The sequence below is a fragment of the Phyllobates terribilis genome, unplaced genomic scaffold, assembly GCF_046119375.1.
Source record: "Phyllobates terribilis strain yellow unplaced genomic scaffold, ASM4611937v1 Scaffold_25__1_contigs__length_18738178, whole genome shotgun sequence".
Classification (NCBI taxonomy): Eukaryota; Metazoa; Chordata; class Amphibia; order Anura; family Dendrobatidae; genus Phyllobates; species Phyllobates terribilis.
In genome coordinates, this window is record NW_027362785.1 from 8,139,412 (window position 1) to 8,164,111 (window position 24,700).

Consider the following 24,700-nt stretch of genomic DNA (forward strand, 5'->3'; position numbering starts at 1 on the left):
ATGGTCTCCGGCTGGGATGTTTCTCTGGACCCCACAGATGTTCCTTGTCTCCTTTATCCTCTGATGATGGGGATACTTTATCATCTGTAGTGCAGGAAGTTGTCCAGTGTCTCTGGGGTCCTGGGGGGTCTCTCATTTACTCTTCTTCTTTTGACATTTACTGTTCTTACTTGGTCTCCATAGACCCTTTAGTTTCTGAAATCTTATCAGACTTCGTCGTCTATTGATGCCCAAATCGATGATGGATTTTTATTTTTTGAAGAACAGGAATAAACTTTGCAAGAACTTTCCCCCGGTCCGTGCCATAAGTGTCGGCACCGTGCTGCAGCTTATGGGCTAATGATCTGTTTTTTTGCTGGACGCGCGTCGCGGGGTACACTCTGATCTCCTCCCTGTTTATGAAGCTGTAGGGGTAGAGCCGCTCTTTGTGCTTTGCTGCCAGGAGCCATTAATGGGAGCTTGTTCTCGCCTCAAAATATGAACACCTAAAATTTTTGCTTCTTTCCCTGGAGTTGCGTACGATGTTCTCCTGTCGACACTTTACAGGACTGGCAGCAGTGGACACAATGACTTCGATATACTCTAGACCACCAGGACCCTTGTAGACCACACCGGTATAAATGCTTTTGGTAACAGTGTTCCGTCTGCTTTAAGTCGCCGTCTTTATATAAAATTCTTCTTTCTCGACGTCTCCGCTCGGCGCCTACCGGCGGTAATGATCTCCATCGTAGAAAACCCCAGACGCCGCAACAGCTGAAAGTGAAATTTGCAGAGAGGAAACAGCTGCTCTTGTTTTGTGATAAATTAAAGCATTAAGTAGGAGCCGCTCTAATGAGCTGGAGAAATTAGCATAAATAAATAAATATGATGACATCACCTCCCTCCGCAGCACAGGAGCAGAGATCACACCCGATCCGCGCACAGGAAAGCAGTCACTGCCAGAACGTGCGGTCCCGCTGTCCCCCTGCTCGCGTAAAGAAAGATGTATTCATGTAGTGATGATACAAGATGGCATCCAGTGCCGGCACCAGCTCTTAGCCCGACAGGGCAGTTAATGGAAACAACGATTAACCACTCCTTATGAACTTCTTGTTCTTAGCTCCATTACAAAGAAAAGCCTTAGAACATTCTTTATTAGAATGCTCAGTGTCCTGTGCTCATTATTAGAATGCTCAGTGTCCTGGGCTCATTATTAGAATGCTCAGTGTCCTGGGCTCATTATTAGAATGCTCAGTGTCCTGGGCTCATTATTAGAATGCTCAGTGTCCTGGGCTCATTATTAGAATGCTCAGTGTCCTGGGCTCATTATTAGAATGCTCTCTGGATTACACTTAGTACATTTGCCTATGGTCTACATTCTTTCTTATAGTGCTGTGTTCGCTATTAGAATGCCTTGTACCTTATGCGCACTATTATAATGTCCTGTGCCCTACATTTTATTAGTATGCCCTATGCTCTATATTAGGGCATTCTGATAAATTAAAGGGCACAGAGCATTCTAATATCGACAACAGAGTTTGCTAATCTCGAGCATAAGGAAGAGAGCATTCTAATATCGAGTAAAAGGAACATGGCATTCTAATAGCGAGCATAGTGCATCATAATAGCGATTGTAAGTCACAAGGCATTCTAATAAAATGTGGGGCACAGAGCATTCTATGTTCCCCATTAGAATTCCTTGTGACTTACTATCTCTATTATGATGCCCTATGCTCGCTATTAGAATGCCATGTTCCTTTTACTCGATATTAGAATGCTCTCTTCCTTATGCTCGCGATTAGCATGCCCTATGCTCGCGATTAGCATGCCCTATGCTCGCGATTAGCATGCCCTATGCTCGCGATTAGCATGCCCTATGCTCGCGATTAGCATGCCCTATGCTCGCGATTAGCATGCCCTATGCTCGCGATTAGCATGCCCTATGCTCGCGATTAGCATGCCCTATGCTCGAGATTAGCATGCCCTGTTCCCTATGCTTGCTATTAGAATGCCCTGCGCCAGTGCCCTATGCTCACTGTTAGATTGCTCTGTTCCCTATGCTAGCTTTTAGAATGCTCTCTTCCCTTTGCTCGCTATTAGAATGCCCTGTGCCCTATGCTCGCTATTAGAATGCCCTGTGCCCTATACTCTCTATTAGAATGCTCTGTTCCCTCTGCTTGCTATTAGAATGCTCTGTTCCCTCTGCTTGCTATTAGAATGCTCTTTTACCTATGCTTGCTATTAGAATGCTCTCTTCCCTATGCTCGCTATTAGAATGCTCTCTTCCCTATGCTCGCTATTAGAATGCTCTCTTCCCTTTGCTCGCTATTAGAATGCTCTCTTCCCTTTGCTCGCTATTAGAATGCTCTCTTCCCTTTGCTCGCTATTAGAATGCTCTCTTCCCTATGCTCGCTATTAGAATGCTCTCTTCCCTATGCTCGCTATTAGAATGCTCTCTTCCCTATGCTCGCTATTAGAATGCTCTCTTCCCTATGCTCGCTATTAGAATGCTCTCTTCCCTATGCTCGCTATTAGAATGCTCTCTTCCCTTTGCTTGCTATTAGAATGCTCTGTTCCCTCTGCTCGCTATTAGAATGCTCTGTTCCCTCTGCTCGCTATTAGAATGCTCTGTTCCCTCTGCTCTCTATTAGAATGCTCTGTTCCCTCTGCTCGCTATTAGAATGCTCTGTTCCCTCTGCTCGCTATTAGAATGCTCTGTTCCCTCTGCTCGCTATTAGAATGCTCTGTTCCCTCTGCTCGCTATTAGAATGCTCTGTTCCCTCTGCTCGCTATTAGAATGCTCTGTTCCCTCTGCTCGCTATTAGAATGCTCTGTTCCCTCTGCTCGCTATTAGAATGCCCTGTTCCCTCTGCTCGCTATTAGAATGCCCTGTTCCCTCTGCTCGCTATTAGAATGCCCTGTTCCCTCTGCTCGCTATTAGAATGCCCTGTTCCCTCTGCTCGCTATTAGAATGCCCTGTTCCCTCTGCTCGCTATTAGAATGCTCTGTTCCCTCTGCTCGCTATTAGAATGCTCTGTTCCCTCTGCTCGCTATTAGAATGCTCTGTTCCCTCTGCTTGCTATTAGAATGCTCTGTTCCCTCTGCTTGCTATTAGAATGCTCTGTTCCCTCTGCTTGCTATTAGAATGCTCTGTTCCCTCTGCTTGCTATTAGAATGCTCTGTTCCCTCTGCTTGCTATTAGAATGCTCTGTTCCCTCTGCTCGCTATTAGAATGCTCTGTTCCCTCTGCTCGCTATTAGAATGCTCTGTTCCCTCTGCTCGCTATTAGAATGTTCTGTTCCCTCTGCTTTCTATTAGAATGCTCTGTTCCCTCTGCTTTCTATTAGAATGCTCTGTTCCCTCTGCTTTCTATTAGAATGCTCTGTTCCCTCTGCTCGCTATTAGAATGCTCTGTTCCCTCTGCTCGCTATTAGAATGCTCTGTTCCCTCTGCTCGCTATTAGAATGCTCTGTTCCCTCTGCTCTCTATTAGAATGCTCTGTTCCCTATGCTCTGTTCCCTATGCTTTCTATTAGAATGCTCTGTTCCCTCTGCTCGCTATTAGAATGCTCTGTTCCCTCTGCTTGCTATTAGAATGCTCTGTTCCCTCTGCTCGCTATTAGAATGCTCTGTTCCCTATGCTCTCTATTAGAATGCTCTGTTCCCTCTGCTTGCTATTAGAATGCTCTGTTCCCTCTGCTTGCTATTAGAATGCTCTTTTACCTATGCTTGCTATTAGAATGCTCTTTTACCTATGCTTGCTATTAGAATGCTCTCTTCCCTATGCTCGCTATTAGAATGCTCTCTTCCCTATGCTCGCTATTAGAATGCTCTCTTCCCTTTGCTCGCTATTAGAATGCTCTCTTCCCTTTGCTCGCTATTAGAATGCTCTCTTCCCTTTGCTCGCTATTAGAATGCTCTCTTCCCTATGCTCGCTATTAGAATGCTCTCTTCCCTATGCTTGCTATTAGAATGCTCTCTTCCCTATGCTCGCTATTAGAATGCTCTCTTCCCTATGCTCGCTATTAGAATGCTCTCTTCCCTATGCTCGCTATTAGAATGCTCTCTTCCCTATGCTCGCTATTAGAATGCTCTCTTCCCTTTGCTTGCTATTAGAATGCTCTGTTCCCTCTGCTCGCTATTAGAATGCTCTGTTCCCTCTGCTCGCTATTAGAATGCTCTGTTCCCTCTGCTCGCTATTAGAATGCTCTGTTCCCTCTGCTCGCTATTAGAATGCTCTGTTCCCTCTGCTCGCTATTAGAATGCTCTGTTCCCTCTGCTCGCTATTAGAATGCTCTGTTCCCTCTGCTCGCTATTAGAATGCTCTGTTCCCTCTGCTCGCTATTAGAATGCTCTGTTCCCTCTGCTCGCTATTAGAATGCTCTGTTCCCTCTGCTCGCTATTAGAATGCTCTGTTCCCTCTGCTCGCTATTAGAATGCTCTGTTCCCTCTGCTCGCTATTAGAATGCCCTGTTCCCTCTGCTCGCTATTAGAATGCCCTGTTCCCTCTGCTCGCTATTAGAATGCTCTGTTCCCTCTGCTCGCTATTAGAATGCTCTGTTCCCTCTGCTCGCTATTAGAATGCTCTGTTCCCTCTGCTCGCTATTAGAATGCTCTCTTCCCTCTGCTCGCTATTAGAATGCTCTCTTCCCTATGCTCGCTATTAGAATGCTCTCTTCCCTATGCTCGCTATTAGAATGCTCTCTTCCCTATGCTTTCTATTAGAATGCTCTGTTCCCTCTGCTTTCTATTAGAATGCTCTGTTCCCTCTGCTCGCTATTAGAATGCCCTGTTCCCTCTGCTCGCTATTAGAATGCTCTGTTCCCTCTGCTTTCTATTAGAATGCTCTGTTCCCTCTGCTCGCTATTAGAATGCTCTGTTCCCTCTGCTCGCTATTAGAATGCTCTGTTCCCTCTGCTCTCTATTAGAATGCTCTGTTCCCTCTGCTCGCTATTAGAATGCTCTGTTCCCTCTGCTCTCTATTAGAATGCTCTGTTCCCTATGCTCTGTTCCCTATGCTCTCTATTAGAATGCTCTGTTCCCTCTGCTCGCTATTAGAATGCTCTGTTCCCTATGCTCTCTATTAGAATGCTCTGTTCCCTCTGCTCGCTATTAGAATGCTCTGTTCCCTCTGCTCTCTATTAGAATGCTCTGTTCCCTCTGCTCGCTATTAGAATGCTCTGTTCCCTCTGCTCGCTATTAGAATGCTCTGTTCCCTCTGCTCGCTATTAGAATGCTCTGTTCCCTCTGCTCGCTATTAGAATGCTCTGTTCCCTCTGCTCGCTATTAGAATGCTCTGTTCCCTATGCTCGCTATTAGAATGCTCTGTTCCCTCTGCTCGCTATTAGAATGCTCTGTTCCCTCTGCTCGCTATTAGAATGCTCTGTTCCCTCTGCTCGCTATTAGAATGCTCTGTTCCCTATGCTCGCTATTAGAATGCTCTGTTCCCTATGCTCGCTATTAGAATGCACTATTCTCGATGAACCATGTGTCGAAACATTATATGCGGAGACCTTTCCTCTCATTTCCGCCACTTCCAGGGTCTCCTCCTCTCCAATAATTACTGCGCTTGTGGGTTTATTTTAAGTATTATGGAAAACCAAGCGACTTAAGAAAGCTTTCCATCAAAACTGACCAAAAAACCTCAACAGAACGGAGAGGAATCTCTGTGGTTTGTTCTTTAAAGAGTTCAATGGCCCAAAGCAAATATTACTGTATAACAATCTGTCACCACCAGAAGTATCAAAGACCGGAAAACCCCCAATACACAGAGAAGATTCATAACCCCGACCCCGAATGTAACGTACCGCAAATCTATAAACCATACGTCATTGTCACAGTATTCATAGGAGCAGTATTATAGTAGTTATATTCTTGTACATAGGGGGCAGTATTATAGTAGTTATATTCTTGTACATAGGGAGCAGTATTATAGTAGTTATATTCTTGTACATAGGGGCAGTATTATAGTAGTTATATTCTTGTACATAGGGGCAGTATTATAGTAGTTATATTCTTGTATATAGGGGGCAGTATTATAGTAGTTATATTCTTGTACATAGGAGCAGTATTATAGTAGTTATATTCTTGTACATAGGGAGCAGTATTATAGTAGTTATATTCTTGTACATAGGGGCAGTATTATAGTAGTTATATTCTTGTACATAGGGGCAGTATTATAGTAGTTATATTCTTGTACATAGGGAGCAGTATTATAGTAGTTATATTCTTGTACATAGGGGGCAGTATTATAGTAGTTATATTCTTGTACATAGGGGGCAGTATTATAGTAGTTATATTCTTGTATATAGGAGCAGTATTATAGTAGTTATATTCTTGTACATAGGAGCAGTATTATAGTAGTTATATTCTTGTACATAGGGGGCAGTATTATAGTAGTTATATTCTTGTACATAGGGGGCAGTATTATAGTAGTTATATTCTTGTACATAGGAACAGTATTATAGTAGTTATATTTTTGTACATAGGGGGCAGTATTATAGTACATGGGGGCAGTAATAATTAGTATACATAGTATTCTTTCACATTATACTTGTATCCTCCGTACTTTTCTGTGTTTTCGCAGCCTCTTCCTTGGTGATCTGGGCGTCGCGTTGTGTTTTTTTCCTTCGTTACCTTGAGATGGTGGTGGTGGTGGTGGTGATGTTGGTGATGGTGGTGGTGGTGGTGTTGGTGGTGGTGGTTGTTGCTTTATAGCGAGTGCTCGGATTTATATCTACCTTCTTTTGTCACTCGGTGAATCATCTCCATGGTAACTGAAGCCTCAAACACTGTAAGAAGCTGCTGAACTTTTGGGCACGGAGAGTCGGAAAACCATAGAAACCAAATATTATTCTGTCATATATGAACATAGAAAAAAAAAAGTTATAGGATGAAGAAAGTGTAAAAAGCAGAACTCGTGTCGGCTTCTCGTAAACCGCAGATGTCAGGACCGGTGTCACTTGCGGAAACTCCAGATATTGAGCCTCTTACGCACTCGGGCATCTTGTAAATGTTAATATTCCGGCCGGAATATCTTGCTGCATCCAGGACTCCACATTATACAATGCCATCGTCTAGCTCATTGTGCCCCAATTACCACTGATCACCTCCAGAGCGGCGCTCACACTGCAGTCTCCATCCTGAGAGCCAACAGAAGGGCAGCAGAGTTGTGGCTTCTGATGACGTAGAGATGTCGTGTTTTCTGATGACGTCTTCTGCCGGTCATAGCATTACACCATGTAGAAAGTCACGTTCTCAGGAGGACACTTACAAGTCGTTCTTCCTTCCTTCGGGATTTCCTTTATTGACACATACAAAGGCAATGGGGGAAGTCACTTCTGTAGGAACTTCATGCCCTCTCTCGATTCATAAGAGATTAAAGTTGCCATCTTGAATATGGTAGGCCATACAGTTTTTGGACGCTTGGATATACCCCCAAAATCCTGATCCCTACCTTCTCATTTAGGAACGGAAGTGCCTTTGAGGAGCACTCAGAAGTAAATTTCCAATACCTTCGCATTTAGGAACGGAAGTGCCTTTGAGGAACACTCACAAGTAAATTTCCAATAACTTCTCATTTAGGAACGGAAGTGCCTTTGAGGAGCACTCAGAAGTAAATTTCCAATACCTTCTCATTTTGGAACGGAAGTGCCTTTGAGGAGCACTCACAAATAAATTTCCAATACCTTCTCATTTAGGAACGGAAGTGCCTTTGAGGAGCACTCACAAGTAAATTTCCAATAACTTCTCATTTAGGAACGGAAGTGCCTTTGAGGAGCACTCACAAATAAATTTCCAATACCTTCTCATTTAGGAACGGAAGTGCCTTTGAGGAGCACTCACAAGTAAATTTCCAATAACTTCTCATTTAGGAACGGAAGTGCCTTTGAGGAGCACTCAGAAGTAAATTTCCAATACCTTCTCGTTTTGGAACGGAAGTGCCTTTGAGGAGCACTCACAAATAAATTTCCAATACCTTCTCATTTAGGAACGGAAGTGCCTTTGAGGAGCACTCACAAGTAAATTTCCAATCCCTTCTCATTTAGGAACGCAAGTGCCTTTGAGGAGCACTCACAAGTAAATTTCCGATACCTTCTCATTTAGGAACGGAAGTGCCTTTGAGGAGCACTCACAAGTAAATTTCCAATAACTTCTCATTTAGGAACGGAAGTGCCTTTGAGGAGCACTCACAAGTAAATTTCCAATACCTTCTCATTTAGGAACGGAAGTGCCTTTGAGGAGCACTCACAAGTAAATTTCCGATACCTTCTCATTTAGGAACGGAAGTGCCTTTGAGGAGCACTCACAAGTAAATTTCCAATAACTTCTCATTTAGGAACGGAAGTGCCTTTGAGGAGCACTCACAAGTAAATTTCCAATACCTTCTCATTTAGGAACGGAAGTGCCTTTGAGGAGCACTCACAAGTAAATTTCCAAAAGAATCTTAGTTAAAGGCCACCAACGTGGCCCATTCTTGTTAGCTTGCTTGATGTGGGAGTTTTAAGTGAAGGTGACAAGTCAAAGTATCTCCATAGTTTACTGGAAATCTGGTGGCATACTGTAATAGATTGGGTCGATAATGGTCTTTGTTTGCTAAGAAATACTATCAGTTTTGAGTCAAGAGTCCAAAGTATCTCCAACCCTAGTCCCATCCTTCCACCATGTCTACGTTCTAGGTGACCATGAAGATGGTCATCTGGAGAAGGTAATGCTATGCAACCAACATGGACTATTATCAGACCAATCAATTACCATCAATTTTGAAGCTGAAATGTCAGTCGATATATCCCCAACCCCTTTAGTCTCCATATTCCTCCTAGATGACCGTGATGGAGGTCAATCGCCATAATCTCGCTTCCATTTTTACCCCTTAGGTTGACGGTGTTAAGAGGACTTATTTACTTGTCAGAGTTTGGTCCATTACAAGCTTTTCTGGTACTTTGAAGGTTATGTCTTAATCTTGTGTGGTGACACTATATTTTTCTTTAACGGCCTTCGACTCGAACTCGAGCCTAGATATGTCCACCAGGGTCTTCCCCGCCTTTTTCTTGATAACTCTGACGTTGAATGTCTTCTATATTCACTTTTTCAGGAGACTCCGGCCAAGTGTTAGGAGACCCATGTATGAGGTTAAGTTGGTGTTAGAGGTGTTGGGTCCCCTTTAGCCCCCTTGAATTATGTTTAATTGGTTTTAAAGGTCACAACCATCTGTATCATTTTCGAAAACAATACAAGTCCATCAGTAGACTGCATTACTTCACATACTCTCCAAGACCTTCTTGATTCTTCCGAGTGGCGAGTTGCGGTATCTTTGTACAGCACTCCACTTGCTTATAAACATGTCACTTACAGTTCTAGGCTTGTGGTGCTCAAGGAAGGAAACCGGATGGTATTGTCCAGTGTACGCAAGTCGTCTCCTGCGCCCTCCAGCTTCTTGACAGCCTGTATTGTGAGGGTCTAATCCTTTCTCACAGCAGGAGGACAATATGTTAGAAAGGCGTGCTCCACACTATGATACACGGTCCCCGACATTCTTCTCAAGGGTTATCCATGTCTGAAGCCTTGTGGTGACCACTTATTCTAAGGTGGGATGAAGTAGGACTTGGGTTATGGATTGCATGGGTTGTGGGTCGAGAGATATCAGTAGACTGACCAGGTCGAGAAGCTCATCTCCAGGTTGTCATGGACTTAGCCTCTGCAAAGGTGGGGAGTGGACCTCAAGAGAGGGAAAAAGAGAAGTCTAGAAATGGGATGGATAGCGGTGGGACAGAGGTCTATAGAATGGAAGTCGTATAATATGGGATAAATAGTGATGGGATAGAGGTCTATGTATATGGGATGAATAATGATAGGACGGAGGTCTCTGGATTTGGGATGGATAAGATGGGGGGTCACATAATATGGGATGGATAGGGATGGGATGGAGGTCTCTGGATTTGGGATGGCCAGGATGGAGGTCACATATGGGATGGATAGCGATGGGACGGAGGTCTCTGGATTTGGGATGGATAGGATGGAGATCACATAATATGGGATGGATAGGGATGGGACGGAGGTCTCTGGATTTGGGATGGATAGGATGGAGATCACATAATATGGGATGGATAGAGGCTGGCCGGAGGTCTCTGGATTTGGGATAGATAGCCATGGTATGGGTAGAAACGGGATGGAGGTCTCTGGATATAAGATGAGGCCGAGGTCTCTGGATATGGGATGGATAGAGGCTGGCTGGAGGTCTCTGGATTTAGGATGGATAGATACTGTCCGAAGGTCATGGATATGGGATGGCTAGCGATGGGATGGAGGTCTCTGGATATGAGATGAGGCAGAGGTCTCTGGATATGGGATGGATAGAGGCTGGCCGGAGGTCTCTGGATTTGGGATAGATAGCCATGGTATGGGTAGAAACGGGATGGAGGTCTCTGGATATGGGATGGATAGAGGCTGGCCGGAGGTCTTTGGATTTGGGATAGATAGCCATGGTATGGGTAGAAATGGGATGGAGGTCCTGGATACGAGATGAGGCAGAGGTCTCTGGATATGGGATGGATAGAGGCTGGCTGGAGGTCTCTGGATTTAGGATGGATAGATACTGGCCGGAGGTCATGGATATGGGATGGATAGCGATGGGATGGAGGTCTCTGGATATGAGATGAGGCAGAGGTCTCTGGATATGGGACGGATAGAGGCTGGCTGGAGGTCTCTGGATTTAGGATGGATAGATACTGGCCAGAGGTCATGGATATGGGATGGATAGCGATGGGATGGAGGTCTCTGGATATGAGATGAGGCAGAGGTCTCTGGATATGGGATGGATAGAGGCTGGCCGGAGGTCATGGATATGGGATGGATAGCGATGGGATGGAGGTCTCTGGATATGAGATGAGGCAGAGGTCTCTGGATATGGGATGGATAGAGGCTGGCTGGAGGTCTCTGGATTTGGGATAGATAGCCATGGTATGGGTAGAGACGGGATGGAGGTCTCTGGATATGAGATGAGGCAGAGGTCTCTGGATATGGGATGGATAGAAGCTGGATGGAGGTCTCTGGATTTGGAATGGATAGAGACAGGGCAGAAGTCTCTGGATATGGGATAGTGAACGATGGGATGGAGGTCTCTAGACGTGGGATGCATAGAGACAGGATGGAGGTCTCTGGTTATGGGATGGATAGAAGCTGGCCAGAGGTCTCTGGATATGTGCTGGAGAACGATGGGACAGAGGTCTCTGAACATGGGTTGGATAGAGACAGGACAGAGGTTTCTGGATATTGGATGGATAGCGATGGGACGGAGGTCTCTATATAGGATGGATATTTATAGGATGGAGGTCACATAATATGGGATGGATAGTGATTTATGTGTAAGCTTTCTGCCATGTGTCCTGTGTCTGTCCATCCAGCTTTTTGAGGGGCAGATACTGATGGATCTGCCCGGAGGACATGAAGAAGAGACGACCATCCAGACAACAGAGCTGCCTCACTTTTCTCCTGATAGGGCTCTTTGTACATGTTCAGGGATTGGGCTCACGTCCAAGGTCATGTACTACAATCCTTTCTTTTTCTTCCCCTAAACTTGACCACAAGTATCCGCTGTGTCCTCCGTATGATCTAACCGGCTGTGCAGACTGGAGAGGGTGGAGGGGACGGGAGGAGGGAGGACTTTGAGCCTTTTTCGTCTTTGCTCTTCCTCTAAGTGACAAGTGCGAATGAAAGTTTTGAATGGTTGGTGATGGGCAGGAGAGTCACCCGCATTGCCCCATCCATCGCCCTTGTGTTACCCTTCTGTTTCTGTAATCACTTCCTGCAAGCATAGTGATCACGAGCGGAGACGTCCAGAGCTACGATCCGAGGAACTGAGGACTCGGTAAGGACTGCTCATGGTCCCTGGGGCTGGGATTACTTGATTTTTGTGGGCAACCTTCATAATTACCTCCAAAAATCACAATATTCACATAGGAAGGGGATTTTGAAAGCCACCAATGTGGACCCACAGGAGATAGGCTGGCTGACTTTTGGGGGGCACTGTTATTGGGGGAGTGTTGTGTGTCTCTCACTGCTGACGGCTCGCTCTGCTGCTACCTAGCACTAATCTAAATGACATATCATAATGTTTTATCGTATTTTTCGTATTATTTTTTAGTAAAAATCCATCTTAAGAAGCACCTGTCACCAGGTCAGAAGTGGCAAGATTTTCTTTTAATTTTCTTCCCGTTGTGCCATTGATTATTTTGCTTTTTGTTTCCTTAAAATCCGCCATACGGTTCCGGAGATATGGGCAGTTTTATTTAGTGCTACTTTTTCTAGTAGGGGGCGTGGCTCACGGGGTAATTTATGCAGAGCAGTTTAAATACACGCCCCCGAGGATCCGCCACATAGATGTAAAGCCCATAACTCTGGAACCGTATGGCGGATTTTAACGAAACAAAAAATAGAATGATCAGTGGACCATCGGGAATAAAATAAGAATCTACATCGGACGCTAAGGACCCGGTGACAGGTTCTCTTTAAATTCGAGGATGCCAAACACCAGAAAGCTAAAGTAGATTGATGGCGGAACGCTGGTTAATAACTTATTCATCGCTTAGTTCTGTCTCTTCCCAGCCTCATGTGTGACAATAACGATGACATGGAGGCCCTCTGCCAGCGCTGCCACGTAATTCATTCTTCTCCAGCACAACAAACTCGCTGCCAATGTCGGAGTGAAAGCGAGAAATGTTATTCTGCTGTTTGTGATTCACATGTTTGGCTTGAACGACATCGATGAGACGTAGGAAAGGTTCTGCAGGGGGTCCGAGAAGGGGCGAATCACACTGCTATAACCTGGGCATATTCTGCGTATAATTATATATGTACAGCCGGTATAACATAAGCATTGCTCATGCGATACAAATTCATCCCCTTCCTGAGGACGTTGCAGTGGTGGATGGATATTATCAATATTCCTTTCACTTATTCCCGTTAATCCCGCAGAATTTATGTAGCCAGAGACCCAATCTCCCTCTAAACTGCATTACAGATCTGTCCGCCGGGCGCGTAAGTGGCGTGTAAAAGTTTAGGCACCCCTGGTCAAAATTACTGTTATTGTGAACAATTCGGCAAGTGGACGATGAAATGATCTCCTTGTTTGGGGGATTTCAATGCGTTCTTCCTTGGAGACTTCTTCCAGTTCTGTGAGATTCCTGGGACGTCTTGCATGCTCTGATCCTTTTGAGGTCCAGACACAGATTTTCAATGATGTTCAGATCAGGGGACTGTGAGGGTCATTGTAAAACCTTCATCTTGCGCTTTTTGAGGTCGTCTACTGTGGATTGTGACGTGTGTTTAGGATCATTCTCCATTTGTAGAAGCCATCCTCTTATCGAATTCAGCTTTTTTTTACAGATGGTGTCCTGTTTGCATCAAGAATTTGTTGAAATTGCATTGAATCTATTCTTCCCTCTACCCATGAAATGTTCCCTGTGCCATTGGCTGCAACAGAACCCCAAAGCATAATTGATCCACCCCCATGCTTAATGGTTGGCAGGATGTTCTTTTCCTGAAATTCTGTGCCCTTTTTTCTCAACACATACCTTTTGATCATTGTGGTCAAAGATTTCTATTTTAACCTCATCGGTCCACAGGACTTTTTTCCACAATGCATCAGGCTTGTTTAGATGTTCTTTTACAAACTTCTGACTCTGAATTTTATGGAGAGGTTTTCTTCTGATGACTCTTCCATGAAGGCCATATTTGTGCAGGTGTCTCTGAACAATAGAACAATGTACCACAACTCCAGAGTCTGCTAAATCTTGCTGAAGGTCTTTTGAAGTCAAGCAGGGGTTCTAATTTGCCTCTTTAGCAATCCTACGAGCAGCCCTCGCTGACATTTTGCTTGGTCTTCCAGACCTTATCTTGACCTCCACTGTTCCAGGTAACTAACATTTCTTAGATATATTTCAAACTGAGGAAAAGGGCATCTTAAAATCGCTTTGCTATCTTCTTCCTTGGTTTGAGTAGATGGATCAGCATTTTCCAACTGGTTTCAGTGTTTCGCCGTTTTGTCACATTTGTTGCAGGTTTCTTGATGTTTAGTTTGTTGTTTTCTTTTTGCCTTTGGATCTGAGATGTTAGAATTGGCTAAATATTACCGCTCCATCTCATATACACTTTTTACCTATAGTTTGCAGGACTGAACTGTTTCTCCATCATCATCAATGGATGAAAAGTCGTTACATTAAGTTATCTTGCTCTTGGGTGGCTTTTACATATTCAGTTTTAAGATTTTATAAGATTTACCACCTCCAAACATTTTGACAACAAACTCTCGAGTAGCTTCACTGTAGCAAACGCCTTCTTAATCCTTCTGACTTTTGGACCCAGCGGCAACCTCCCTCCTGCTTTGATTGACACACCCTGGTTGGTCTGGGTGTTTATAAACTCTGTCAGCTTCAGGGAGTCGCCGGTAATATTCACATTTTCCCTTGTGAAGGCTTGGAGCTATAGTAGTCAGTTAACTTCCTCTCTGGTGCCCTGGGAAGACGTTTGGTGTTAACTCTTTTGTATGTGCTCAAGCTAAGTTTCCCCTCTTTGTTTGTCTCCCTTGTTGTCTTTAGTTTATAGTGGGGACTGACCAGTATTCACCCCCCCCATCAAGGGCCTAGCTCTAGGGCTTAAGTTTCCTGCTTGATGATTGGTGTGGAACCAATATAGGGACGGTAGGATAGGTAGGGTGTTATTAGATCAGCCTAGGGGTCTCCACTCCCCCTTTTCCTGGTGTCTGGACTTCCTTCCCCTCATCCCTTTGTGTTGCACTTAGTCTTCCCACACTGTGTGTGACAGGATGTTTGTGAAGGAGGCTAAGAAGTGAGAGATCGAAAAGCCATGGTCAGGTGGAGACGGACTTCTCCTAACCAAGGTGTAAAAACACCTATGTAGCTTAAGTCCTGTAACAGAGCTAAGGCGGTAGTGTCACAAATGTGGTAGATGTTTTCGGGTGGTGCACCCCCGATGAAATTATTTCAGTATGGTTTTTGGTCTTGTTGTTGTTGGGAAATGTTCCGATTCTGATTTTATACAATTCTTCCACGTCTACAGATGAGACTCAGAAGAACTTTTTGAGATTGTTGGATTTCGGGAAAACATGCGGGTGTTTTTGTCCTCCATGCCTCATTGATAGGATCAAAGGGTTTTTTGAAGGTCAAGGGCTTTTGTTGATGGCCTAAGGCTTGCACAATTGAATTTGTAGGATGTTTGAGAAACAACTTGGTCTCTGTAAGCAATGGATCCTGGTGGCCAAGTTGTACAGTTCTTCCAGAACAACCCTGTGGTCATGTAGCCATGGACTAAGTTGGATGTCTTGGGAAAGAGTTGAGTTCAGCTAATGATATCTCACACCTTTGTCTTTCAGTTGTCCTCCCTCTTGGCTCAATCAGTCTTTTTGAACATAAATAATAATGATGGTAGGAAAATAACTTGTAATTTGGAGACACAACACAGACTCTTAATTGAAAAAGAGGTCTCCGAACGGTCAGCGACTACTTACGTTAACATTACCGCTCCACGCAAAACCAGAAAGAAAACTCGTTGCTCGAATCCTGCGCTGGGGATGGGGTGTTTTCATTATTTTTGGTCTTGGACATAGGCCATGACCACAATCCCCACCCAAAAGAGTCGTAATTGTACTTTTTTTGTGTAATTGTACTTTTTATTGATAGAACTGTGTTTATAGGTAACATTAGTGGGTTGACTCCTCTGTCCCCCTACTTTGATTTCCCAGCATGTGACTTTGTCGGAAAATATTTCAAAGTCTGATACAAAGTTTCTTCTGAAACTCTAAAAACCCACTGAGTTACTTTGCAACCAGGGTCAAGAAGAAAAGTCGGATAAAGTTTCTTCTGAAACTCTAAAACCCAATGAGTTACTTTGCAACCAGGGTCAAGAAGAAAAGTCGGATAAAGTTTCTTCTGAAACTCAAAAACCCTTTGAGTTACTTTGCAACCGGGGTGAAGAAGAAAAGTCTGATAAAGTTTCTTCTGAAGAGCCATTCTCCTTGGTGTTGTCCCCACTGTCAGTGTGCTGCCACCATCAGAGGGCCAGGGAATCTCGGACTACACATCGATTTCCTCCAATATGTCCATGAGCTTTGAATTCACTACCATGCATGTCTTCCGCCTCCTTTCTCGAATCTGTGGAAATTCTAGCTCCAACCAATGTGGCCAAGAATGGATTTTCTTTCTAATAAGCCAGTCTCTTTTCATGTTGCAGCGTTCAAACATCTGGCCAACGTCAGGACCTCCTGTGGAGTGAGATTTGAACAAGTTCTTGAAGAAGCGGCCAAGACAATGCCGGGGCCACGACGCCACATCCATGCCAACATCTCATCACTGATCGTTAGGAGGTCTGGACTCTCTCCACCTCCCAATAGTCTAGTAGCTCAGGAGACCTCATTAGATGTTTGCAACCCTCCTAATCGCCCTTTTATCCACCTCTTTCCATCTGAGACACATGGGTCTAATCTGGGGTTTGGCAGCTAGTCTTACACGTCTGGCAGAGGTCAGAAGGATTGGAGATGTTTGTGTCTTGTTTGTTTCTTCTTGCTCGTGTCGGAATGAGAATGGTTTAATGGAGGAACCTACAGACCTGATTTTGTGGGACCTGAAGGCGAGCCAAGCTGTACAAAGTCGAGGAGTATTGAGTGGTGCCATGGGGCAGCCGTAGAGTCCTAGGCCTCCTATATCTCCAAACATAAAGACTGAAACCTGAGGGCTCGGAAACCTACTCCGCTACGTTCTGCCGTATCTTGAGCTTCTTCTTTAGCAGCAATTGTAATTCTGGAGATTAAAATGTGGCTGTCATTGCCGTGACCACTAGGGAAATCTATAAGATGTATGATTTAATTTTGGTGGGTCTTACCAAATTGTCAAGCTTTACTTGCAGCTTACTGACATTGAGATAAAGCTCGATAAATGTTATTTTCTCGAGTCCAGGAAATTTCTCATATTTGCCCTTTTTTTTTTTTCCGCATCCTATTTCCATGGAGATTCCGTCCAGCCTTTACAACCGGGAAATTCTTTGATCCGGACTTGAAAGGGTGCCGTGAATGAAAGGCTTCCCCCCCCCGGGCGCCCGTCGTCTGGAACGTCACGTTTTTTTTTTTTTTTCTTTTCTACGAATCCGCCGATTGCTGTCACCGAATCACAGCGGATCTATTAATGAGCGATATCAAAAGATTTCCAGCCTGACCGAGAAACGCGCGTCGGGGACGAGCGTTGTCATGGAAACATACAATGTATCTGCCTAGAAACAGAATGCTCTGATTTACTGCTTACACTCACCAGGTTCTCCTCCTCCGTCCCTCAGGTGCTGGATACAGATCCCTAATGATTGCCACCATCGAAGGGATCGTCGGCCAACTTTCCACCACTTCTGACTGACCCATACATCTCCATTATGTGAAGCTGCATCCCCCCCCCCCTCCTCCTGCTCATTCCCAACTGAGCATATTACAATATTAACACCCCCTTTTAATATTTTTTTTTTTAAAGGGGTACACACCCAAATATTTTCGGTCGTCCTTCACTGGTGTCCGGAGGGTGTCGTCTTTTTTCCCCCCTCTGTTTTAGGCCCTAGGATATTAGATTTTTTTTAATTTTTCTTCCCTTTTGATCGTCCTCGGACCGGAGCAGCGTAACGTTGCAAAGAGGAAGTTCCCTTTTTTTTTTGCTACATTTTGTTACTTAGTTTATGATTTATTTTTCATTGTTTCCTTCCGTTTTTTTTTGTTTTATCAGCCGTGAATGAGTTGAACCCCCGGATTAAAGCCCCCCCCCCCAATATACTTTAACCCTCTCCTATCTGCTCCAGCATTTAAAGGGCCAGTACAGATTTGGAAAAAAAAAAATAGAGAATATTTTCCTCTTCTGCTCGACATCTTTTTTTTGCCGTCCCTCCAGATATCCGATGGGTGGGGAAGGGGAACATGGGGTGGTTGCCCATTAGTAAAAGCCTCCTTGGCTGATTTTGATCATTTTCTGGCCCATAAGGTTGGGCAGCAGCACAGAGTATTTCAGGAGAGGAGGCAGCACAGAGGATGTTTTGGCCCTTGGCTGGCAGGGCGTGTGATGTGGAGGTGTCGGAATCGGGGCTATGTCAGGAATGTGGCTCCCGTCGCACACAATCCTGCATTGTATTCTGGGGAGAATGGGGCCATTGTGCCGGATTGGGCGGACGGGAGCGAAGTCCGGGCGTCTCCAGGCCTCATAGAAGAGAAAGCTGGCGCTGAAAGAGTTAAAGATTTAGAGGGAAATATCTGTAATGTGCAGATAATTACTGGGGAAACCCTGGGCACTGTCCATAACTGTATCCGTCCATGTATCAATCTCATTCTATATCTTCTATCTGTTATTGATCTGTCTATCTGTCGAACTTTCTCTGTATATATTTCTGCAGTGACATCAGTGCCACCTGGAGGTGATGAGTGAAATAGCAGGACAGCCTTCTCCATGTATTTCTGCAGTAAGGAAATAGACAGCGTGTGCAGCCCTGGGAGGTCGGGATAGGAGGTGAACTGTGCAGCCCTCGGAGGTCGGGATAGGAGGTGAACTGTGCAGCCCTCGGAGGTCGGGATAGGAGGTGAACTGTGCAGCCCTCGGAGGTCGGGATAGGAGGTGAACTGTGCAGCCCTCGGAGGTCGGGATAGGAGGTGAACTGTGCAGCCCTCGGAGGTCGGGATAGGAGGTGAACTGTGCAGCCCTCGGGGGTCGGGATAGGAGGTGAACTGTGCGGCCCTCGGAGGTCGGGATAGGAGGTGAACTGTGCAGCCCTGGGAGGTCGGGATAGGAGGTGAACTGTGCAGCCCTCGGAGGTCAGGATAGGAGGTGAAGTGTGCAGCCCTGGGAGGTCGGGATAGGAGGTGAAGTGTGCAGCCCTCGGAGGTCAGGATAGTAGGTGAACTGTGCAGCCCTCGGAGGTCGGGATAGGAGGTGAAGTGTGCAGCCCTCGGAGGTCGGGATAGGAGGTGAAGTGTGCAGCCCTCGGAGGTCGGGATAGGAGGTGAAGTGTGCAGCCCTCGGAGGTCGGGATAGGAGGTGAAGTGTGCAGCCCTCGGAGGTCGGGATAGGAGGTGAACTGTGCAGCCCTGGGAGGTCGGGATAGGAGGTGAACTGTGCAGCCCTGGGAGGTCGGGATAGGAGGTGAAGTGTGCAGCCCTCGGAGGTCAGGATAGGAGGTGAAGTGTGCAGCCCTCGGAGGTCGGGATAGGAGGTGAAGTGTGCAGCCCTCGGAGGTCGGGATAGGAGGTGAAGTGTGCAGCCCTCGGAGGTCGGGATAGGAGGTGAAGTGTGCAGCCCTCGGAGGTCGGGATAGGAGGTGAAGTGTGCAGCCCTCGGAGGTCGGGATAGGAGGTGAACTGTGCAGCCCTCGGAGGTCGGGATAGGAGGTGAAGTGTGCAGCCCTCGGAGGTCGGGATAGGAGGTGAACTGTGCAGCCCTGGGAGGTCGGGATAGGAGGTGAACTGTGCAGCCCTCGGAGGTCGGGATAGGAGGTGAAGTGTGCAGCCCTCGGAGGTCGGGATAGGAGGTGAAGTGTGCAGCCCTCGGAGGTCGGGATAGGAGGTGAACTGTGCAGCCCTCGGAGGTCGGGATAGGAGGTGAAGTGTGCGGCCCTCGGAGGTCGGGATAGGAGGTGAACTGTGCAGCCCTCGGAGGTCGGGATAGGAGGTGAAGTGTGCAGCCCTCGGAGGTCGGGATAGGAGGTGAACTGTGCGGCCCTCGGAGGTCGGGATAGGAGGTGAACTGTGCAGCCCTCGGAGGTCAGGATAGGAGGTGAACTGTGCAGCCCTGGGAGGTCGGGATAGGAGGTGAACTGTGCAGCCCTCGGAGGTCGGGATAGGAGGTGAACTGTGCAGCCCTCGGAGGTCGGGATAGGAGGTGAACTGTGCAGCCCTGGGAGGTCGGGATAGGAGGTGAACTGTGCAGCCCTCGGAGGTCGGGATAGGAGGTGAACTGTGCGGCCCTCGGAGGTCGGGATAGGAGGTGAACTGTGCAGCCCTGGGAGGTCAGGTTAGGAGGTGAACTGTGCAGCCCTCGGGGGTCGGGATAGGAGGTGAACTGTGCAGCCCTGGGAGGTCGGGATAGGAGGTGAACTGTGCAGCCCTGGGAGGTCAGGTTAGGAGGTGAACTGTGCAGCCCTCGGAGGTCGGGATAGGAGGTGAAGTGTGCGGCCCTCGGAGGTCGGGATAGGAGGTGAAGTGTGCGGCCCTCGGAGGTCGGGATAGGAGGTGAAGTGTGCGGCCCTCTGAGGTCGGGATAGGAAGTGAAGTGTTGCAGCCTTTGGAGGTCGGTTTAGGAGGTGAACTGTGCGGCCCTCGGAGGTCGGGATAGGAGGTGAACTGTGCGGCCCTCGGAGGTCGGGATAGGATGTGAAGTGTTGCAGCCTTTGGAGGTCCGCTTAGGAGGTGAACTGTGCAGCCCTGGGGGTCGGCTTAGGAGGTGAACTGTGCGGCCCTCGGAGGTCTGGATAGGAGGTGAAGTGTGCGGCCCTCGGAGGTCTGGATAGGAGGTGAAGTGTGCGGCCCTCGGAGGTCTGGATAGGAGGTGAAGTGTGCGGCCCTCGGAGGTCGGGATAGGAGGTGAAGTGTGCGGCCCTCGGAGGTCGGGATAGGAGGTGAAGTGTGCGGCCCTCGGAGGTCGGGATAGGAGGTGAAGTGTGCGGCCCTCGGAGGTCGGGATAGGAGGTGAAGTGTGCGGCCCTCGGAGGTCGGGATAGGAGGTGAAGTGTGCGGCCCTGGGAGGTCGGGATAGGAGGTGAAGTGTGCGGCCCTGGGAGGTCGGGATAGGAGGTGAACTGTGCGGCCCTCGGAGGTCGGGATAGGAGGTGAACTGTGCGGCCCTCGGAGGTCGGGATAGGAGGTGAAGTGTGCGGCCCCCGGAGGTCGGGATAGGAGGTGAAGTGTGCGGCCCTCGGAGGTCGGGATAGGAGGTGAAGTGTGCGACCCTGGGAGGTCGGGATAGGAGGTGAAGTGTGCGGCCCTGGGAGGTCGGGATAGGAGGTGAACTGTGCAGCCCTCGGAGGTCGGGATAGGAGGTGAACTGTGCGGCCCTCGGAGGTCGGGATAGGAGGTGAAGTGTGCGGCCCTCTGAGGTCGGGATAGGAAGTGAAGTGTTGCAGCCTTTGGAGGTCGGTTTAGGAGGTGAACTGTGCAGCCCTGGGAGGTCGGGATAGGAGGTGAAGTGTGCGGCCCTCTGAGGTCGGGATAGGAAGTGAAGTGTTGCAGCCTTTGGAGGTCGGTTTAGGAGGTGAACTGTGCGGCCCTCGGAGGTCGGGATAGGAGGTGAACTGTGCGGCCCTCGGAGGTCGGGATAGGATGTGAAGTGTTGCAGCCTTTGGAGGTCCGCTTAGGAGGTGAACTGTGCAGCCCTGGGGGTCGGCTTAGGAGGTGAACTGTGCGGCCCTCGGAGGTCGGGATAGGAGGTGAAGTGTGCGGCCCTCGGAGGTCGGGATAGGAGGTGAAGTGTGCGGCCCTGGGAGGTCGGGATAGGAGGTGAAGTGTGCGGCCCTGGGAGGTCGGGATAGGAGGTGAAGTGTGCGGCCCTGGGAGGTCGGGATAGGAGGTGAAGTGTGCGGCCCTGGGAGGTCGGGATAGGAGGTGAAGTGTGCGGCCCTGGGGGTCGGCTTAGGAGGTGAAGTGTGCGGCCCTCGGAGGTCGGGATAGGAGGTGAAGTGTGCGGCCCTGGGAGGTCGGGATAGGAGGTGAAGTGTGCGGCCCTGGGAGGTCGGGATAGGAGGTGAAGTGTGCAGCCCTCGGAGGTCTGGATAGGAGGTGAAGTGTGCGGCCCTCGGAGGTCGGGATAGGAGGTGAAGTGTGCGGCCCTCGGAGGTCGGGATAGGAGGTGAAGTGTGCGGCCCTGGGAGGTCGGGATAGGAGGTGAAGTGTGCGGCCCTGGGAGGTCGGGATAGGAGGTGAAGTGTGCGGCCCTGGGAGGTCGGGATAGGAGGTGAAGTGTGCGGCCCTGGGAGGTCGGGATAGGAGGTGAACTGTGCGGCCCTCGGAGGTCGGGATAGGAGGTGAACTGTGCAGCCCTCGGAGGTCGGGATAGGAGGTGAACTGTGCGGCCCTCGGAGGTCGGGATAGGAGGTGAAGTGTGCGGCCCTCGGAGGTCGGGATAGGAGGTGAAGTGTGCGGCCCTCTGAGGTCGGGATAGGAAGTGAAGTGTTGCAGCCTTTGGAGGTCGGTTTAGGAGGTGAACTGTGCGGCCCTCGGAGGTCGGGATAGGAGGTGAACTGTGCGGCCCTCGGAGGTCGGGATAGGATGTGAAGTGTTGCAGCCTTTGGAGGTCCGCTTAGGAGGTGAACTGTGCAGCCCTGGGGGTCGGCTTAGGAGGTGAACTGTGCGGCCCTCGGAGGTCTGGATAGGAGGTGAAGTGTGCGGCCCTCGGAGGTCTGGATAGGAGGTGAAGTGTGCGGCCCTCGGAGGTCTGGATAGGAGGTGAAGTGTGCGGCCCTCGGAAGTCGGGATAGGAGGTGAAGTGTGCGGCCCTCGGAGGTCGGGATAGGAGGTGAAGTGTGCGGCCCTCGGAGGTCGGGATAGGAGGTGAAGTGTGCGGCCCTCGGAGGTCGGGATAGGAGGTGAAGTGTGCGGCCCTGGGAGGTCGGGATAGGAGGTGAAGTGTGCGGCCCTGGGAGGTCGGGATAGGAGGTGAAGTGTGCGGCCCTGGGAGGTCGGGATAGGAGGTGAAGTGTGCGGCCCTGGGAGGTCGGGATAGGAGGTGAAGTGTGCGGCCCTGGGAGGTCGGGATAGGAGGTGAAGTGTGCGGCCCTGGGAGGTCGGGATAGGAGGTGAAGTGTGCGGCCCTGGGAGGTCGGGATAGGAGGTGAAGTGTGCGGCCCTGGGAGGTCGGGATAGGAGGTGAACTGTGCAGCCCTGGGGGTCGGCTTAGGAGGTGAAGTGTGCGGCCCTCGGAGGTCGGGATAGGAGGTGAAGTGTGCGGCCCTCGGAGGTCGGGATAGGAGGTGAAGTGTGCGGCCCTCGGAGGTCGGGATAGGAGGTGAAGTGTGCGGCCCTCGGAGGTCGGGATAGGAGGTGAAGTGTGCGGCCCTCGGAGGTCGGGATAGGAGGTGAAGTGTGCGGCCCTCGGAGGTCGGGATAGGAAGTGAAGTGTTGCAGCCTTTGGAGGTCCGCTTAGGAGGTGAACTGTGCAGCCCTGGGGGTCGGCTTAGGAGGTGAAGTGTGCGGCCTTCGGAGGTCGGGACACGAGGTGAATTTTCTGGCCCCTGGAGGTTGGGTTAGGAGGCGAAGCGTGCGGCCCTCGGGGGTCGGGTTAGGAGGTGAAGTGTGCTACACGGAGCTCCCGTCATGCTGGACCTGGCCGAGCCTCCAAGGAAATCCATATGTATTGCTTTCCTCTTTTTTTTGCTAGAGTATTACCCTCATCGTCTTCCTCAAAATAGTTTAAATATTCTTGGTCATGGTCCATTTCCATACATATCGGACCAATATCTTGGGGTCAAAAATCCAAGAGTCATTGACCTGGCCAAACAAACATCGGGTCATTCTGTTCTCAGGGCCGGTGTGGTCATTGCTACCAGGCCACTTGTCTTTGTCACTGGTTGGTGATGATGGACTGATGGATTCATCACCAAAATGCAATGGGGAACATTTTATTTTTAGCAGAAGACTCATTTCGTAAAACATATTTTTTTTTTCCTCTAAAATTAAGGACATTTGTCAGGTTGTCACTCCCTTTAATATAGGAAGTGAAGAAACCCCCTTCAATCCGGTAGAAGACACCCAAGTTATGGGAAATTATCCCTAAAAGCATTAATTACGTGCCCCAAAAAAGTATTTTTAAAGGGATAAAAAGTAATTTTTAAACTTTAAATACCGCCCATGCTTATACTGCCACGCCCCCGAGGAGCACCAAAACTTGTAGATGGAGCAATAATGTTTCTTTTTTACTTAAAATTAATGTAAATAGGAATGAAGTTCAAGAGGGAGCAAAGATGACTGTCCCACCTAGGCCCGGGCCCCTGAGGGGTCCCTAATCTTACTGTGGATGATGACAGGAGGCACAGATTTTTCTTTGGGGTCTGGCAGCCTTTAGATGTAGAAAATTGCCAAAGCATTGTGGGAGTTGTGGTTCTTCCACAGTTGGATATTATTTTGGTGGATCTGGTTTTCATTTGTTGAAGGTGATTATTTTTCGGTTTAAGCCGTATACTATATACTCCAGTGCGTATCTGGTCTCCAGACGCGCGTCACGGGACCACAGGAAATGTTTACTTATTGCTTTAGAAAAACCACAGAAGCAATAAGGAAGATAATCTTATCTCCCCGAGCAGCGTGATCGTAAGCTCTGCAGCCCAACCGCCATCATACACTGGATAGTCAGAGGTCATAGATGACGCCGAGTCTTAAAGGGGAAGTATGCGAAATAAAAGGAACGTATCACAACGATCCGTGAAAAATCAGAGCTTCTGTTACATCATTAACTGCAGAAATGGACATTTACTACTTATATAATAACATCTTATAGCAAATTGTTAAATTGCATTTTTGTTTTTTTTTTACCCACAGAAACCAGGAATGATGAACCCACAGAGAATAGAAGATTCAAGCCAAGGTCCCCTACCCCTGGGGTGGCAGTGTTATATGTCCCCACAGGGTCGGAGGTACTATGTAAATACCAACACCAATGGTGAGTGAGCAAGATCTACTACCACATGTGCAACTATAATACTGCCCC

At 48.1% G+C, this 24,700-nt stretch overlaps 1 protein-coding gene across 1 annotated transcript in view; it reads left to right on the top strand.

Moving 5' to 3' along the window:
- LOC141176443 (growth arrest-specific protein 7-like) overlaps positions 1-24,700 on the top strand; it is a 105,533-nt gene that overhangs the window by 30,713 nt on the left and 50,120 nt on the right. Inside the window, exon 2 of the mRNA XM_073660422.1 lies at positions 24,532-24,652. Coding sequence (XP_073516523.1) covers positions 24,541-24,652 — 112 coding nt within the window. The 5' untranslated portion in view covers positions 24,532-24,540. The remainder of the gene's footprint in view (positions 1-24,531; positions 24,653-24,700) is intronic.